This window comes from Eleutherodactylus coqui, chromosome 11 (assembly GCF_035609145.1).
Source record: "Eleutherodactylus coqui strain aEleCoq1 chromosome 11, aEleCoq1.hap1, whole genome shotgun sequence".
Lineage (NCBI taxonomy): Eukaryota > Metazoa > Chordata > Amphibia > Anura > Eleutherodactylidae > Eleutherodactylus > Eleutherodactylus coqui.
The window spans coordinates 84,983,358-85,002,975 of NC_089847.1; the positions used below are offsets into that span (position 1 = coordinate 84,983,358).

A 19,618-nucleotide genomic window follows, 5' to 3' on the forward strand; every position below is an offset into this window, starting at 1 on the left:
CTCTTTGAAGGTGTCTGGTTTCTTGTTAAGTAATTCAATCTCCAATTTCACTTCATCTTCTTTTATCCAAATCTTTTTTAGCCTCCTGAAGATGGAACAAAAAAATTGATAAATAATGGAACCCAGATAATGATCTGGTCTGAAGCACATGTGTACAAAACCCAAATGGCTGTGTACCAAAAAGATTTTCCATTACTAGGTTTTGTCCTTCCCCTTAAAAAGTATGTGTAGTGTAGTAGAAAGCAGAAATATGTTGGACAACCCCTGTTAACTAGATTCTAGGTGGTCCTGCTACTGGGATCCCCCCACAATAATTTCAGAAGGAAGTGACTGTATTTTGTTTCTGCCATTAATCCTCCAGAGTGAGACAGACTATGAATGGTCACCATGTAAAACTACATAATATATGTGTGTCTGGCCACAACTAACCCCAGTGAAATGAGGCTGATCGCTGGGAGTTTGGAAAGCTGGACCTGGGACGATCAGCTTAGTGCCATGGAGGCTTTCTAGAAGCGAGAGCCTGTCCCAACTTTTAGGCAGCCATTATTCTATGACAAGCGTCTCCCCATAGACCACTCACTTTTCTTCCACCTCTTTAATGGTGTCCAGTAGAGGCCTATTGCGAGTCTCAGTCAGCAGACAAATAGCAGCAATACCAGATAAAACAGGAGCGGTGCCAAAGATGACAGCCGGCAGAATTGGGATGTGATCTCCAATTAAATGAATCACTGGTGCAACTACAGATCCAACTCTAGCATTCATGTCTGAGAAGCCCATACCTGTTTGCCTGTAATACAGAAGGAACAAGATAAATGATCTGATCTATGCAGAGATTTTACTGCACAGATTCATAAATAACAGTGGCCTTTATCATATGGTTCAATTTACTAAACTTCTAATGACGCTTATTTGGTAACCAATAATCACGCAGATGGCTGTTGTCAACAAGAAGAGTGGGTGTACACAATAGACACCGGTCACCACTGTCCTTGTCTTGTGTTGGTTCACCTCACCATAAATCCCTCATAGCCAATGTCCTTCTATATAGTATCCGGAGATCGTATGCCCTGTGCACTTTACTACCAGCTAGTAAGCAAATGCATTGGTCTTAGCTGTGTGAGAGCCCCATATCAGCAACAGGGTAAGAGAGCTGCTACTATTGCAATATCTATTGGTTTAGAGGTATAGATATAGGGGGACAGAGGTAGCAGTTGCACCCAAGACCTGGTGCCTGAAGACACCAGTATTATACATGATACATGGTAGATCTTATAACAGATTTTGTTTTGGGGCGCTAGAAACTTCAGGTTACGTCTTTCCTGCCTATGCTGTCCAGAAATGATGCTTATTGAACTGTAGGGACTCATCAATAGAGAATATAAAAATTGTTTCACCATTTATGATGAACAATCAGCTAACTAGGTCTTAGTAGGAACATTTATTTCCATGCTCAGAACCTCTAACGGCTTCTTTCTTCCTCCATATTCCCCGATGTAATTATCAGCAGGGCTCACCTTATTTCAGTAGGGAAGAGTTCTCCAGAATACAGATAAGCACACATAAAAGCCGAGGCGCAGAACCCTTTCCCCAAAGCAGCCAACGCTGTTCTCAGAGCTCGCATGTCTGCAATGACAAAACAGCAGTGAACCAACCATGATACATCTGCCTTATGCCACAGAAGTGGAAGAAATAAACTGAAATCTCACATTTTCATTCAAAATAGCCAGAACTTAATTGAATTGTCTGTATGCAGTTATGTTCATGTAATACATACATATAACAGACAGAATTAAGATCGGGCATTTGATTCTTATGTTCAACCTACCTATTGGTACAAAGATATTAGCAATAATCATGGAACCCGCAAGGATGAGGAAAGTGCCCTGTGTCACCCTTCTCCCTATGTAGCTCATTGTCAAAGCCGCCACAAACTTGGCTGGGACATCAATGGCACCAAAGCAGAACTGTACGAGGTAGATGCTGATTCCAAACTTCTGCAGGTCCATAGCGAGCCCATAGTAAGCAAAACTTGTAGAAAACCTGAAGGTATCGAGAAATGTAGGTTGTTAGATGATATAGCATTCTTGTTGTCATTTATCTAAATGCTTTTATTGCTGCATCTGCCGGTCACGGATTATAATGAATCCCATTACACGCGGATCACCATCACATGCCTTATATGAGATAGGACTCTGGTTTATACTTCCTCGGTAAATCATTGATATTTGGATTTCCCTGAATAACCATCACATTCTCTGTTCCTATACTTTTCTAGCTGGTTTCAGATTTTTTGAAAACACAGGTATAGACGTCCAGAAAGCGGACTAGATGTGGTGATTGCCGTAACGTCCAACGTCTTAAGGTGGCAAAGATATTGGATAAATAGAATAGACTGACAATCTAATGAACGAGGGCAGCTCAGCTGTTCCCTTATATATGTTGTCAAGGGGAAAGAAGAAATCTAATCCATTGTTTTCCCAGTGGACAATTATTGACCAGATAGTGATCCCCTTATGACCCGGTCTCTAATTAACAGTGATGACAAGTAACTCACCAGACCATCATCAGACATCCTGTGATCCGTCTCATTCCGGGGGTTCGGATAAGATCCAGTATGGTGTGAGAGGATTTTCGGTTGGAAATTTCATTTTGCATTTGTGAAATCACCTCCTGTAAGTATAAAAGTACAACATGAAGTATAGAAGCCAGAAGTATAGAAATACTAACCGTCTATGGCTTATACACATTAATTGGAATTTTAATATTTCTTTTTTTCATCACCTCTTTTGTCAGTTTAAGTCCTTCCTCCAGTTTGCCGTTCATTTTTGCCACGCGGCGCAGGTTGGTTAAGGCTTGGTCTGTCTTTCCATTTAAAATAAGCCACCGGCCAGACTCTTGTAGAAACCTGCGTTCACAAACATAATCTTTTAGATGGATCTCTGCTGCCGTCATTATTCTCAACCATGAAAAGCCGTAAATAACACTTATGTCACCGCAGTGAGCAGCGAACACCAATGTGCCCCTACATTATAACAGAATCATCCAATTGTAGCAAATAGCCTTAGGTATGTTTTCTCTTAACCATTTAGTTGACAGTCAATGTTATGGATCCATAAGGGTAGCCATAGATGTTGCAATAATTCAACCTCTATTTAGGTGTCTAAGTGATAATTCTACACAAATGTTCTCCTCTGTTTGAAAATTTCTAGCAAAAAAGGCTAAAAATTATAGCAAACTTTAGATAAATATTTTGCATATGATTTTGTATGAAGTGTCTGTATCAAAAGGGGCAATAAAATACAACAGCGAAAATAAATAAAGACTAGAAAAGAATTGTCTGCTGTCTAATGGTAATGCATAAAGAAAGATATAACTATCATAAATAATCAATAAAGTAGTAGCACTAGCTGTAGTAGTAGTAACAATAGTTTGAAATATGAAGTACTTACCATGAATATATAAAGAAAAGGTAGAAAGGGGCAGTGACAGAGAACTGCAGCCAGCGCCAGTCACGAATTGCATATGCCAGTCCTGACAGCACCATCTGACCAGAAGTGAAGACGTAACCGATGAAAGTTCCTGCCAGTGTGCGCCCTTTGACTGGCATCCATTCTAACACTGCCAAAATAAAGTAAACCCAAGAAATGAGAATATTATCTGGATTACATCTATATATATAAAGCTGAAAGCCCTCACTGACTCACTGACTGACTCACTGACTGACTGACTCGCCAAAAATTCTCCAACTTCCCGATGTCGTAGAAACATGAAATTTGGCACAAGCATAGATTATCTCCAGAAATAGGAAAAGTAATTGGGTCCCAACTCGATTATTCAATTCTAGCACAAAAGAATTGGCATCGAAATTTAACGTGCATAATCTAAATCACTCACTTCCCAATGTCATAGAAACGTGAAATTTGGCAAGAGCATTGATTATGTCATAAATAGGAAAAGTTAATGGGTCCAAACTCGATTATTCAATTCTATGCGCAAAAGAATTGGCGTCCAAATTTTACGTACGGAATCTAATTTTCTCACTTTCCGGTGTCATAGAAACGTGAAATTTGGCACGAGCATTGATTATGTCATAAATAGGAAAAGCTAATGGGTCCCAACTCGATTATTCAATTCTATGTGCAAAAGAATTAGCGTCCAAATTTTACGTGCGGAATGTAATTTTCTCACTTTCCGGTGTCATAGCAACGAGAAATTTGGCACGAGCATTGATTATGTCATAAATAGGACAAACTAATGGGTCCCCACTCCATTATTCAATTCTATGCGCAAAAGAATTAGCATCCATATTTTACGTACATAATCTAAATCTCTCACTTCCCAATGTCATAGAAACATGAAATTTGGCACAAGCATTGATTGCGTCATAAATATGAAAAGTTAATAGGTCCCAACTCGATGATTCAATTCTAAGCGCAAAAAAATTAGTGTCCAAATTTTATGTACGTAATCTAATTCTCTCACTTCCTAATGTCATTTTATATAAAGGAAACGTCACATGGTTGCCTCCACGTGGTGTTTCCTGGGTAACGCAGAGAACTATGCAAAATGGTGAACATATGTTTTTCTTCAGTATCTCTAAAGTAACCACGACTTCATAAGATTTTCCGTGTGAACACCAGATAAACACAAGTACCAAATTAACTCGGGCGAAGCCGGGTATATCAGCTACTGTATTTATATATGTATTTTTGTGTATGATGTTTGCAACTTTTCTACTCACTTTGTCTATTTATATGTTCTTCATATTGCTGCTGAGTTTACAAGTGTTTCATTATTGTATGTATGGCTGGACAAGGGCTACAAAACCTCTCTGTGACTTTTGAATCAATTTCCTTGCTTCACCTTAACATTAAAGGGGTTGTCCCGCGGCAGCAAGTGGGTCTATACACTTCTGTATGGCCATATTAATGCACTTTGTAATATACATTGTGCATTAATTATGAGCCATACAGAAGTTATCAAAAGTTTTATACTTACCTGCTCCGTTGCTGGCGTCCTCGTCTCCATGGTGCCGACTAATTTTCGCCCTCCGATGGCCAAATTAGCCGCGCTTGCGCAGTCCGGGTCTTCTGCTTTCTTCTATGGAGCCTTTCGTGCAGGATGCCGGCTCCGTGTAGCTCCGCCCCGTCACATGCCGATTCCAGCCAATCAGGAGGCTGGAATCGGCAATGGACCGCACAGAAGAGCTGCGGTCCATGGAGGAAGAGGATTCCGGCGGCCATCTTCACAGGTAAGTATAGAAGTCACCGGAGCGCGGGGATTAAGGTAAGCGCTCCGGTAAGCTTTCTGTACGTCCCTGCATCGGGGTTGTCTCGCGCCGAACGGGGGGGGGGGTTGAAAAAAAAAAAACCCGTTTCGGCGCGGGACAACCCCTTTAAGATCTATCAGGATGGTATATCATTTATGTGATAGTACAGTACTTGCCCTATAGTAATGGTGTATTGAGGGTATTTAATCTATAGTGATGGCATAGATCAGGTATATGATTTCTGTGGTGGTACTACAATGGATTACAGTAGTAAATAGCATAGACAATACCACTTACTTAGGCACAGTGTGTTGAGTAAGACGCTGGAGAAGGTCATGCCACTGATCAGTCTGAAGAACACGTAGCAAGGGAAACTGGGTAGGAAAGCAACAAGAGACCCAGCTACTGACATTTGCATATATGACCAGATCAGGACTGTTCTACGGCCAAACCTAAAAGTAGAGTGGAAAAAGTCAAAGAGTGAAAATTATACTGCAAATAGGGACAAACTATAACAAGGGAAATAGAAATGAAAACTACAAGACCTATTGGTGGGTTGGCTCTATGCAGCTAGTTGGCGTCTTTCTTTGTATGGCTATTAGATGTAAATATACATCTACTTCAGGGTGAGTATGTAGTCACTAATTAATTATATTCATTGTATCTTTAGCCACAGGCCTTGACTGCACAAGTTAAGTATAACTAATAGAAGGGCCACATTGTTAACATGTTTAAAAATTTAAATTTACCTGTCTGAAATGCCTCCAAAAATAGCTCCTCCGAGTAAAACCCCCACCATGTACACCGACTGTGCCATCTGCTTCATGGGGCGCAGGTCACATATCAGATCCCACTACAAAAATAAAAAGTAAAATGCTGTTTAGGAGATTTGCCTACTTATGGTTGTATTGGGTTATAGCAGTTTCTGGGGTAAATACATTGAAAAATATGGTTTCAGGAGGGAACTTCATATTTATGATATTGTTAAAATTGTTTTTAGTCTGTGGTATATAAGAATCTGGCACACCACTCTGATGGTGAAACAGTATGTATAAATCAACACCGTTGTGTTTATAAAGTAAGAGAAATTTAAAGTTTCTAGCAAACAACATAAAGAAAACACAAATATTGGTAAATCTGGATTTGAAGCAAGAGCTACATATAAAGTGACTGACAACATGGAATCTTACCTCCGTGATGATAGAGGACCTTATAACACTCTTGTCATAGACCCATCCATCAACGCATGGTTCTGTTTCTATCTCAGTGATATTTGCGAGAGTACCATTGAAATTAAGAAAGCTCCATTGGGGCTCCTTGAATCTCTGGCATCTTGCTGGCAGACCTCTCTCATCCGTGGGCACAGTTACCCTCAAGAGATCCTGGTAGGATAAACCTTCCATTCCATTAAGACCAGGTTTCGGCTCACAGTGGTGGGCTGGGAAAGCAGCAGTGAAGTTCTGTAGGAAGTTGTGGCAGGCCACCATACAGACAGGAAACGCCAAGAGTAAACTATGGAGTATCTGGAAAGTGCCAACACCACCGATTCGATCGAGTAGATTTGCAAATGTCATGTTGTAGGTCTATGTTGTGAAGCAGGATCGGAAGGATTGAACTACCAAAAGATAAAGAAATACTTAATGGATACATCCCACTTCAAAATAAAGTATTAAAACGCAGAAAAGTTATAGTGACATTATAAAATATATATTGTTTTCCACTTTCCACAAATATAGCTATGTTAATTATAGTAAGGAGCATATAGTGGTAGGTTTCTGCTAATTGTATTTCTCCTTTGTGCATAAGGTATCAAATATAACACTACTATCCAAACTCTTAGGGGCTCTGATGTAATAAAAACCCCAAAAGCCATCTACAAAAAAATGGAGCAGTATTGCTGTAGAGGCCGCGTAATGGTTTAGGGACTCTGTTAATCTCTGTAAAGCCCTACTTGTCATATAAAAGATGTATATATTACTTTCTGTTTTAGGATTCGTTCTTGTCATGTGATTGGCCAATAAGTCAAGCAGGACAGTGATAGATCCGATAGAAAGTCAATCAGTTAAGAGTATACCAAGTCATACTGATAGACGCTATTGGTACAATACAATATAATGATGTGTCTATATGCTCACCTGGTAGATTGACAGCTGTTCCGTCAGATGATTGGTGAAGGTAAGGATGTTACAAGGCTTTGGCTACAATTCCACTTGTGCTTCCAGATAGGAGTTGTGCATCCTATAAATCTTGCAGGTAGCTCGTTCCCTTATATACAGTTTACACCTTGAAGAATAAACTGTGTTAGTGAGGTTAATGAGTCACCTGAATTCTAAGAAACTAGTATGAGGTGGAATTCAGGATAGAAAGTTCATCATTATCACTTTAGTAAAGTTTAATCTCTTAGGATCCTGAATTCACATGTATGTTCACGTGTTGGATAAGGTGCAGACATTTCTGAGAATATTGTGAATAATGTGAATGAGGCTCCCAGAAATCCATGGACCCATTCAGTTTATGCAATGACATTTTTCCGTTGTAAACTTTCTGCAACAATTCTGCCATTCATGAATATACCATAGATAGATATATAGATAGATAGATATGAGATAGATAGATAGATAGATAGATATGAGATAGATAGATAGATAGATTTACTTAATTAATGAGTCATCAAGAAACTAGTTTGAGGTGGAATTCAAGATAGAAAGTTAGTGGTAGATCCAATTTTCAAAATCACAGAGGTGACCACTGACCACCAATGCAATTGAAATGGGTCCTCCAGTAATATTACCTTATCTGCTATTCTTGTTTCTTCAAGCAGTAAGCAATGTCGTGTCTTTTTCTAGCATAATATGTTATGATCTTTTAGGATATGTCATAACTTACTGATTAGTCTAAAATAACCCCATGGGACTCCCATGACATACATTGGTGGAAATACCCATTTAAGGCTTCTTCACAAACACACTTTTTTTCAAAAGTTTTAAATGCTTGTAAAATAATGCCATGAATTTTAAGTATTTTCTGTACCGTTTTTTAAAAGCAGTTTTGGTGGTAATTTTTTATCTTGTTCCTTCATACCGATGCTAAAAAACACCATAAAAAGCAGTGTATGCAGGCTTTTCAATAAATTAATATAGACTTCAACATAACATCTGAACGCAGCATTTTTGGAAAGAAGCTCTCAATCAGTTCTGTACAGGGCAGCATTCGGGACACATCTGGTTTCCCTTCTGTCCAGTCAAAAGCACTGCAACACTTTCTCAGCAGTCTCTGTAACTTGTGTCCCATTTTCCTTGCAGGCTTCAGTATTCACAAGCTGGCATGAACACTATTCCAGCTTACTAACTAAGCTGTGTCATGCTTTTGGACACTTAGTAGCTTCGGCCATAACTTAATTCACACTGCTTCTTTTCAGAACAAGGGCCCACTTGATTCTCCTCTTGGACAGTGAAACTTGGACACTTGAGTTGTCTCAAGACTCTGGCTCTCTCTCATGGTCTGGACCTTACTGATCTCCTCCATCTTCATCTGCATAGTGGTCACTGAACAGGCCTTTACACAGCCATCTCATCTCTGACTCAAGACGGTGGCGGAAAGGAAGACTTCTTCTCCCAGCATGCACGTTTTACCTTCGGCCCTTTAGCTGTCTGGACTCTCCTAATTCACCAGCCTCCAATTGTTCAGCCAAAATTACCTCTCAGGGCTTCAGCTATGCAGCAGCCGCTGCAGAGACATTTCTCTCTGACTCTCCTATTGGTCTCTGCTGCTCCTCAGCATAAAGAAACAGCCGCACTCACAGCTGGGGCCACTTCCAAGTCTTTTTTAGAGCGGCCTCCACCACTTCTGCTGCGTCACACTCTACACAAACATGGTGCCACCTATTTATTTCCCCTCATCTAGCTCCCCTTTTCTGTGATGCACTCGCCGTGTCACTTACAGCACTGGTCTCAGCCCTCTGCACTGTCCCTATATGGTGCCACTTTTTACAGCAGTGAAGCCCTAGCCACACACCACTGTATCACTGAGGAGGGGGGACATCTTCTCTTTGGGGCTTGGAGCGCCCACACTCCTCTCTCACCTGGCTGCTCTCCTGGCCGGGGCAGAGCTTAGCATAGAAATGTGATTGCCTCCAACTAAATGGTGTTCACCTACTCCATGTCCATGGATTTCTGGAAGCCTCATTTAGTTGAAAAGAATATTCTCAGAAATGTCTGCACCATATCCAACACGTGAACATACATGTGAATTCAGGATACTAAGAGATTAAACTTTACTAAAGTGATAATGATGAACTTTCTATCCTGAATTCCACCTCCAACTATTTTCTTAGAATTTGAGTGACTCATTAACCTCATCAACATGTTTTTTCTTCAAGGTGTAAACTGTATATAAGGGAACCAGCTACCTGCAAGAATTATAGGATGCACTACACTACTCCCAGCTGGAGGCGAGAGTGGAATTGTAGCCAAAGCCTTGTAACATCCTTACCTTCACCAATCATCTGCCGGACCAGCTGTCAATCTACCAGGTGAGCATATAGACACATCGTTATATTGAACTTTATCAGTAGGGACCATCAGTATGACTTAGTATACTCTTATCTGATTAACTTTTTATCTCACCTATCACTGTTCTGCTTGTCATATTGACCGATCACATGAGAAGAAAACAATATATACATCTTATATATGACAAGTAGGGCTCCACAAAGCCCACAGACCATTACATGGCCTCTACAGAAGAAGAGCTCAATTTTTTGGTATATGGCATCCTATGGTATCAGAGGCCCTAAGAGCAGCATTACAGCAGGTTGGATAGTAGTGTCATACTTGATAACTTATGCACAAAGGAGAACCTATAAGTTGCATACACTTACTGCCATATTTTCACTATTATAATTAACATAGCTATATTAATGGAGTCCCATAGCAGCTATGCTATTGCTTCTACTGGTATAGTAATGCTCACAGAGCTTGCAGGAATAACACATAGGTTTACAGGAAAGAAAATGGAAAAAGGTTATATGTTACATTGTCATTATAACGTTTCTGCATTTTAATACTTCATTTTGAAGTGGGATGTACTTATTAAGTATTTCTTTATCTTTTTGTTATTCAGTCCTTCCGATCCTGCTTCACAACATAGACCTACAACATGACATTTGCAAATCTACTCGATCGAATCGGTGGTGTTGGCACTTTCCAGATACTCCATAGTTTACTCTTGGCGTTTCCTGTCTGTATGGTGGCCTGCCACAACTTCCTACAGAACTTCACTGCTGCTTTCCCAGGCCACCACTGTGAGCCGAAACCTGGTCTTAATGGAACGGAAGGTTTATCCTATCACGATCTCTTGAGGGTAACCGTGCCCACGGATGAGAGAGGTCTGCCAGCAAGATGCCAGAGATTCAAGGAGCCCCAATGGAGCTTTCTTAATGTCAATGGTACTCTCGCAAATATCACCGAGATAGAAACAGAACCATGTGTTGATGGATGGGTCTACGACAAGAGTGTTATAAGGTCCTCTATTATCACGGAGGTAAGATTCCATGTTGTCAGTCACTTTATATGTAGCTCTTGCTTCAAATCCAGATTTGGAAAGATTTGTGTTTTCTTTTCCTTTACTTTACTAGAAACTTTACATTTCTCTTACTTTAAAAACACAATGGTGTTGAGATCTATATATATATGTACTGTTTCACTATCAGAGTGGTGTGCCAGTGCCAGATTCTTATATTCCACAGCTTAAAAACAATGTTAGCATTATAAATATGATGTTCCCTCCTGAAACCATATTTTTCAATGTATTTACTCCAAGAAACTGCTATGTAGATAGTCCAATACAACCATAAGTAGGCAAATCTCCTAAACAGCATCCCTGCTATTTTACCTTTTATTTTGCAGTGGGATCTGATATGTGACCTGCGCCCCATGAAGCAGATGGCACAGTCGGTGTACATGGTGGGGGTTTTACTCGGAGGAGCTATTTTTGGAGGCATTTCAGACAGGTAAATTTCATTTTTCAACATGTTAACAATGTGGCCCTTCTACTAGTTATACCTAACTTGTGCAGTCAATGCCTGTGGCTAAAGATACAATGAATATAATTCATTGGCCTTGATGACTACATACTCACCCTGAAGTAGATGTATATTTATATCTAATAGCCGTACAAAGAAAGACGCCAACTAGCTGCATAGAGCCAACCCACCAATAGGTCTTGTGGTTTTCATTTCTATTTCCCTTGTTCGCAAGGGAAATTATACTTCTATTCGCAGTATAATTTTCATTCTTTGACTTTTTCCGCTCTACTTTTAGGTTTGGCCGTAGAACAGTCCTGATCTGGTCATACATGCAGATGTCAGTAGCCGGGTCTCTTGTTGCTTTCCTACCCAGTTTCCCTTGCTACGTGTTCTTCAGACTCATCAGTGGCATGACCTTCTCCAGCGTCTTACTCAACACACTGTGCCTAAGTGAGTGCTATTGTCTATGCTGTTTACTACTGTAATCCATTGTAGTACCACCACAGAAATCATATACCTGATCTATGCCATCACTATAGATTAAATACCCTCAATACACCATTACTATAGGGCAAGTACTGTACTATCACATAAATGATATACCATCCTGATAGATCTTAATGTTAAGGTGAAGCAAGGAAATTGATTCAAAAGTCACAGAGAGGTTTTGTAGCCCTTGTCCAGCCATACATACAATAATGAAACACTTGTAAACTCAGCAGCAATATGAAGAACATATAAATAGACAAAGTGAGTAGAAAACTTGGAAACACCATATAGAAAAATACATATATAAATACATATAATCCGGATAATATTCTCATTTCTTGGGTTTACTTTATGTTGGCAGTGTTAGAATGGATGCCAGTCAAAGGGCGCACACTGGCAGGAACTTTCATTGGTTACGTCTTCACTTCGGGTCAGATGGTGCTGTCAGGACTGGCATATGCAATTCGTGACTGGCGCTGGCTGCAGTTCTCTGTCACTGCCCCTTTCTACCTTTTCTTTATATATTCATGGTAAGTACTTCTTACTTCCAAAATTATCAAACTTTTTTACTATGTAGATTTTTTGCAATTTTTCTATCCTTCTTATGTAATGACATAAGAAAATGCAAAAAACATAAAACATATTATATGATCCTCCTTTATATGTAATACTCACAGCCAAATGGTATGTGGTTGGGGGCCGTAGGGATGATTACAGATATCTTCACATCAACATATCCCTGCTAGCTTGTTTTTCATATATTCATTTATCAACTTATGTAATATCAACATAAGCTTTATACAATATTTACATAAGCTACTGCTACTATTGCTACTACTACTACTATTATTACTACTGTTACTATTACTACAGCTAATTCTACTACTTCTGTTACTACTAGTACAGCTACTGCTACTACTCTTACTACTACCACTGTTATTACTAATCCTACTGCTACTACGACAGCTACTACTGTTACTACTACTAGATTACTAGATCTACTACTAGTCCTACTACAACTGTTACTACTACTATAGCTAATGTTACTACTATTACTATTATTACTACTACAGATAGTGCTACTACTGTTACTACTACTACAGTTACTACTGTTACTACTGCTAGATTACTAGATCTTCTACTGTTACTACTAGTCCTACTGCTACTGTTATTACTACTATAGCTAATGCTACTACTATTACCATTATGACTACTACAGATAGTGCTACTACTGTTACTACTACTACTACAGCTACTACTTTTACTACTACTAGATTACTAGAACTACTACTGTTACTACTAATCCTAATACTACTGTTACTACTACTACAGCTAGTGCTACCACTGTTACTACTACTACAGCTACTACTGTTACTACTACTACAGCTAGTGCTACTACTGTTACTATTACTACTACTACAGCTAGTGCTGCTACTTTATTGATAACTTTAGGTATTTATATCTATCTCTTTATGAATTACCATTAGACGTCATACAAATGTTTTCTAGTATTCATTTTATTTTTCTTTACGGTTGTATTTTATTGCTACTTTGGATTCTGACACTTTTAGCCACATTTCACAATAAATTTTGAGACATAGGAAAATGTTTTTCTGTTAGATCATCGCTTGGACCCCTAAATTCAGGTTGGAGTGGTTGAATTATTGTTGACACCCTTTATGGATCCATAACATTGACTGTCAACTAAATTGTTAAGAAAAAACATACCTGAGGCTAATTTCACACGGGCGAGAGTGATATCGGGCTGTGAAACTCGTCCTGATATCGTGCTTAGGAACGTGCGATTTCCCAGCGGATGCAAGGTGTTTTAGTGTCAAAAAAGGCCTTGTATCACTTCAGGGAAGTAGTGCTTCTCCGGCGCGGCTGAAAGAGGATTAGCAAGTATCCCATTTTTTTCAATGGGAAACCTTGCATCATGTGCACCTCACACACTGTGCACTATTTTTCCCGATCCCATTACAAGCAATGGGCGAGGCATTCTGAGGAAAAGCCCAAAGATAGGACATGCCACAATATTTTCCTGCACCACAATGCGATGTGGGGGAAAAAACGCTCATGTATATGACCCCATCCAAAAGAATAGGGTTCATATTCGTGCAAGATTTGTGCATCCTACAACGCACAAATCTCCCGCTAATGTCTTGGCAGTGTGAAACTGGCCTCAAGGTTATTTGCTACAATTGGATGATTCTGTTATAATGTAGGGGCACATTGATGTTCGCTGCACACTGCGGTGACATAAGTGTTATTTACGGCTTTTCGTGGTTGAGAATTATGACGGCAGCAGAGATCCATCTAATAGATTCTGTTTGTGAACGCAGGTTTTTACAAGAGTCTGGCCGGTGGCTTATTTTAAATGGAAAGACAGACCAAGCCTTAACCAACCTGCGTCGTGTGGCAAAAATGAACGGCAAACTGGAGGAAGGACTTAAACTGACAAAAGAGGTGATGAAAAAAATATATTAAAATTCCAATTATTGTGTATAGGTTATAAACGGCTAATAAGGAAATCCTGTTTTACCTAATTTTACTGGTGAGAGCCTGGGCAGCATTGTAGGAAGGGCATGGAATCACTACAGCTCCACCACCCCTTAGAAAAGCCTTTAGCACTCAGTGATGGTATTATTTTGGCACTGTATAGCACTGTTATTAGACACTATAATGTGCTATTATTACTTGGGCATTTTATGGTGCTTTGAGTTCAATGTGGTGGTTTTACAAGGACATTGATGGCACTATTATATGAACACTGTATGGCAGTATTATGTGGATACTGCATATTGCTGGTACTGCACTTGTGTAATGACTGGTAGTTGATGAAGGGCCAGTGATTGCGTCCCTTTGTAGACTGCATCCCAGTGCTTTGGCAGAATTTAGGGCTTCACTTTGATTTTATTTCAAATGTGTTACATTTGTTTCCTTTAAAGGATGACGTCTCCTCTTAAGATCTAAGATAAAAGCTCCTAGAAATAAATGTAAACTACATTACTACAAATTGTAATGTTAAGCCCCTTTTCTTTGTAGTCATACGGCAATGTCCCTATTACATGTATGCAGACTTCTGTACTTCTGGCTTCTGTACTTCATGTTGTACTTTTATACTTACAGGAGGTGATTTCACAAATGCAAAATGAAATTTCCAACCGAAAATCCTCTCACACCATACTGGATCTTATCCGAACCCCCGGAATGAGACGGATCACAGGATGTCTGATGATGGTCTGGTGAGTTACTTGTCATCACTGTTACATTATTTAATTAGAGACCGGGTCATAAATCATAAGGGGATCACTACCCGGTCAATAATTGTCCACTGGGAAAACAATGGATTAGATTTCTTCTTTCCCCTTGACAACATATATAAGGGGACAGCTGAGCTGCCCTCGTTCATTAGATTGTCAGTCTATTCTGCCAAAATTGGTGATTTCAGCCAACATTTATCTAATAACTTTTCCACCTAAAGACCTTGTATTTTATGGCAATCACCACATATATACCTGTGTTTTAAAGAAATCTGAAAAATTTAGGAATGAAAAATGTGAGGGTAAGAAATGCAGTGATTTATTGCAGAAGTAAAAACCGGAGACCTGTCTAATATAAGGCATGTGATGGTGATCCGCGTGTAATGGGATTCATTATAATCCGTGACCAGCAGTAAAAAAGCATTTAGATAAATGACAACAAGAATGCTATATCATCTAACAATCTACATTTCTCGATACCTTCAGGTTTTCTACAAGTTTTGCTTACTATGGGCTCGCTATGGACCTGCAGAAGTTTGGAATCAGCATCTACCTCGTACAGTTCTGCTTTGGCGCCATTGATGTCCCAGCCAAGTTTGTGGCGGCTTTGACAATGAGCTACATAGGGAGAAGGGTGACACAGGGCACTTTCCTCATCCTTGCGGGTTCCATGATTATTGCTAATATCTTTGTACCAATAGGTAGGTTGAACATAAGAATCAAAAGCCCGATCTTAATTCTGTCTGTTATATGTATGTATTACATGAACATAACTGCATACAGACAATTCAATTAAATTCTTGTTATTTTGAATGCAAATGTAAGATTTCAGTTTATTTCCTCCACTTCTGTGGCATAAGGCAGATGTATCATGGTTGGTTCACTCCTGTTTTGTCATTGCAGACATGCGAGCCCTGAGAACAGCCTTGGCTGCTTTGGGGAAAGGGTTCTGCGCCTCGGCTTTTATGTGCGCTTATCTGTATTCTGGAGAACTCTTCCCTACTGAAATAAGGTGAGCCCTGCTGATAATTACATTGGGGAATATGGAGGAAGAAAGAAGCAGTTAGAGGTTCTGAGGATGGAAATAAATGCTCCTATTGAGCATTTATCAGTTGGCTGATTGTTTATCATAATGGTTGAAAAAATCTTAATATTCTCTAATGACGAGTCTTTACAGTTCAGAGAGCATCATGTCTAGATAGCATAAGCAGAAGAGACATAACCTGAAGCTTCTGTTCAGTAGCTTCTGGGCTCCTTCAGACACCAGTTCTTGGGTGCAACTGCTACCTCTGTCCCCCTATATCTATACCTCTAAACCAAGAGTTATTACAATAGTAGCAGCTCTCTTACCCTGTTGCTGATATGGGGCTCTCGCACAGTTTAGACCAATCCATTTGCCTACTAGGTGGTGGGAAACTGCACAGGGCTCACTATCTCCAGTTACTATATAGAAGGCCATTAGTTATGAGGGATTTATGGTGAGGTGAACCAGTATATGACAAGGACAGTGGTGGCCGGTGTCTATTATGTACACCCACTCTTCTTGCTGACAACAGCCCTCTTCGTGATTATTGGTTACCAAATAAGCGTCATTAGAAGTTTAGTAAATTGAACCATATGATAAAGGCCACTGTTATTTATGAATCTGTGCAGTCAAATCTCTGCATAGATCAGATCATTTATCTTGTTCCTTCTGTATTACAGGCAAACAGGTATGGGCTTCTCAGACATGAATGCTAGAGTTGGATCTGTAGTTGCACCAGTGATTCATTTAATTGGAGATCACATCCCAATTCTGCCAGCTGTCATCTTTGGCACCGCCCCTGTTTTATCTGGTATTGCTGCTATTTGTCTGCTGACTGAGACTCGCAATAGGCCTCTACTGGACACCATTAAAGAGGTGGAAGAAAAGTGAGTACAGTATTCTATGAGACAACATTTTTTTATAGAATAATGGCTGCCAAAAAGTTGGGTCAGGCTCTCGCCTCCAGAAAGCCTCCATGGCACTAAGCTTATCGGCCCAGGCCCAGACCCCCAAACTCCCAGTGATCAGCCTCATTTCACTGGGGTTAGTTGTGGCCAGACACACATATATTATGTAGTAATACATGGTGACCATTCATAGTCTGTCTCAGTCTGGAGTATTAATTGCAGAACCAAAATACAGTCACTTCCTTCTGAGTTATTGCTGGGGGATCCCAGTAGCAGGACCACCTAGAATGTAGTTAACAGGGGTTGTCCAAGATATTTCTGCTTTCTACTACACCACACATACTTTTTAAGGGGAAGGACAAAACCTAGTAATGGAAAATCCTTTTGGTACACAGCCATTTGGGTTTTGTACACATGTGCTTCAGACCAGATCATTATCTGGACTCCATTATTTATCAATTTTTATGTTCCATCTTCAGGAGGCTAAAAAAGATTTGGATAAAAGAAGATGAAGTGAAATTAGAGATTGAATTACTTAACAAGAAACCAGACACCTTCAAAGAGACAATATGACAACTTTCAATACTTCACAGACTTTGGTATACATCATGTCTTGTATCACGCGGACTCAGGACGGCCTTATGCATCAGCTCTTATATTAAGACGGCATCAAGTGCTCAACACTCATGATGAGCCTTCACAACTAATCCATCTCAAGGACAAGGCTATATGGGTTATGGACTATCCTAAATACACATAGATATTGCATACTGAAGAACAGTGACACCATTGCAGAATGTTGCCTTGGTTATATACTACTAGATCATTCTGGAAAAACTAAAGCCTACAGAGATGTCTATACAATTATTACAGACTTTATATGGAACAAGCCGTTGGATAATACACCAGTTTTATTCAATCATGTTGGGCCCAGTACAAATACAGTAATATCTGTATACTTGGGATATACTGAGATATACATTACAAACCATATATAGCGATATATACATATCATATAATATTAATGTGGTGTATTTACTGAAGTAACACTAAAAGTACAATATGTTGTTTCTCTGCACACAACAATAGTTTTACTAAAAGGGCAGTAACAGTTGTGTGAAGCCAAGAGTGATCGCAGTCCAACAAATATGGCACTAATGGCACCCATTTCGGAGCACGTCGGAGTTGTCACTCAGCTTCCCACAGGCTCTATGTATAATATATACTTTTTTATTGTTGTGAATTACATCCCTCCTACTGTTCTTGTATACGTGTCACAACAGTCCTGGAGAGTCTGTAGTTGTGATGTTGTATTCATGAAGCAGGAGTCCCAGGATGAGCAATTTATATGTCCCTCTCACGTAAAGAGTACTGCAGAGCATAGACTTGTGGGAGACCAGAACGAAGGTGCATGGTAAATTATGAACAATATGTCCCATTAATAGGAAGTATCGCTGCTATCTGTACAGGAAAGGGAGGTAGTAAAAAATTGATCTATAGTTATATTTTTAGATGAAGAGTTCACACTCCTGTTTAATGTGTCTCACTGATATTCACAATGTACAAGCTATGTATAGTATCTATGTAATTGTACAATATGTGAGGGGGGGTGAGCATTATTTCCTCAGTGCAATGTATATTAAATATTAAATAAAGTGCTTATTTTTATATCTCAAGTTGTTGGGTATTTTTTGGTTAGGCAAATCATCGTGTTATTTTCTTTATGATTTAACCCTTTGCAATCCAATTTTGGATTCAGGGTTTCCTAGGGGGTTCTCTCTTTCTGTCATTATACAATGGCGCCATCTGCTGGCTAGAACCAGTACTGTGGTATTGGACATGCTGGAGAGGCCCCCAACAACAGAGCAGCCAGTAATCTACAGTAAGAATACCCTGCCGGACATCTTCCGACATCGGAGCTATACAGCCTTCAATCAGAATCTCTTCAGACGTCAGACAGTGGATTTGAAAGGGTTATTTACTTTATTTGGGAATGTACACTGAATTATAAATGGGTGAAAGCAAATGACATGCAAATATGTAAAAATATGAGCGTACTAATGGAACAAGGTTGAGGGAGCTCTCCTCGCTCCCTCCATACACTAAGACTCATCGGCGGCTGCTGCTATGACAGCTGTGCTGAGCCATGCCACTTGCCAGGAGAGCAGCCAGGTAAGAGAGGAGTCTGGGCACTCCAAGAGTCAAGAAGTTGAGGCTCCGCCTCTTCAGTGATGCAGGAGTGATGTGGCTAGCGCTTCATCACTGTGAAAAGCGGCCCCATGTAAGGACAATGCAGAGGGCTAAGCCCAACACCTGTATGTGCTGCGGCCAGTGCATCAGAGAAAGGGAGAGCTAGGAGAGGGGATATAGATAGGCGGGCGCCATCTTGCTGAAGAGTGTGACAAAGTTTAAGGAGGAGGGCGGCAGAATTGGTGGAGGCCGCTCTTAAAGAGACTTGGGAGTGGAACCAGCTGTAAGTGTGGCTGTTTCTTCATGCTGAGGCACAGCAGAGAACAATAGGAGGGGCACAGACAAATATCTCTGCAGCGGCTGTTGCATAGATGAAGCCCTAGGAGGTCATCTTGTCTTAAAGGGGTTGTCTCGCGAAAGCAAGTGGGGTTATACACTTCTGTATGGCCA

The 19,618-nt window shown here is 40.0% G+C and overlaps 2 protein-coding genes across 2 annotated transcripts; one reads left to right on the top strand and one right to left on the bottom strand.

Moving 5' to 3' along the window:
• Positions 1-576: 576 nt before the first annotated feature.
• On the bottom strand, positions 577-6,878 carry LOC136582097 (solute carrier family 22 member 20-like). Its single transcript, XM_066582891.1, has 9 exons — positions 6,460-6,878; positions 6,019-6,122; positions 5,567-5,721; positions 3,450-3,618; positions 2,782-2,905; positions 2,555-2,670; positions 1,826-2,040; positions 1,515-1,623; positions 577-787 (listed from the first exon to the last, which is right to left on the bottom strand). The coding sequence occupies exons 1-9, from the start codon at positions 6,841-6,843 to the stop codon at positions 577-579; spliced, it is 1,587 nt and encodes a 528-aa protein (XP_066438988.1). The 5' UTR covers positions 6,844-6,878.
• Positions 6,879-9,705: 2,827 nt separating this feature from the next.
• On the top strand, positions 9,706-18,648 carry LOC136582095 (solute carrier family 22 member 20-like). The gene is made up of 11 exons (XM_066582889.1): positions 9,706-9,800; positions 10,391-10,810; positions 11,176-11,279; positions 11,590-11,744; positions 12,145-12,313; positions 14,126-14,249; positions 14,913-15,028; positions 15,533-15,747; positions 15,950-16,058; positions 16,751-16,957; positions 17,458-18,648. Exons 2-11 carry the CDS (start codon positions 10,427-10,429, stop codon positions 17,549-17,551), a joined length of 1,677 nt encoding a protein of 558 aa, XP_066438986.1. The 5' UTR covers positions 9,706-9,800; positions 10,391-10,426; the 3' UTR covers positions 17,552-18,648.
• Positions 18,649-19,618: the final 970 nt, after the last annotated feature.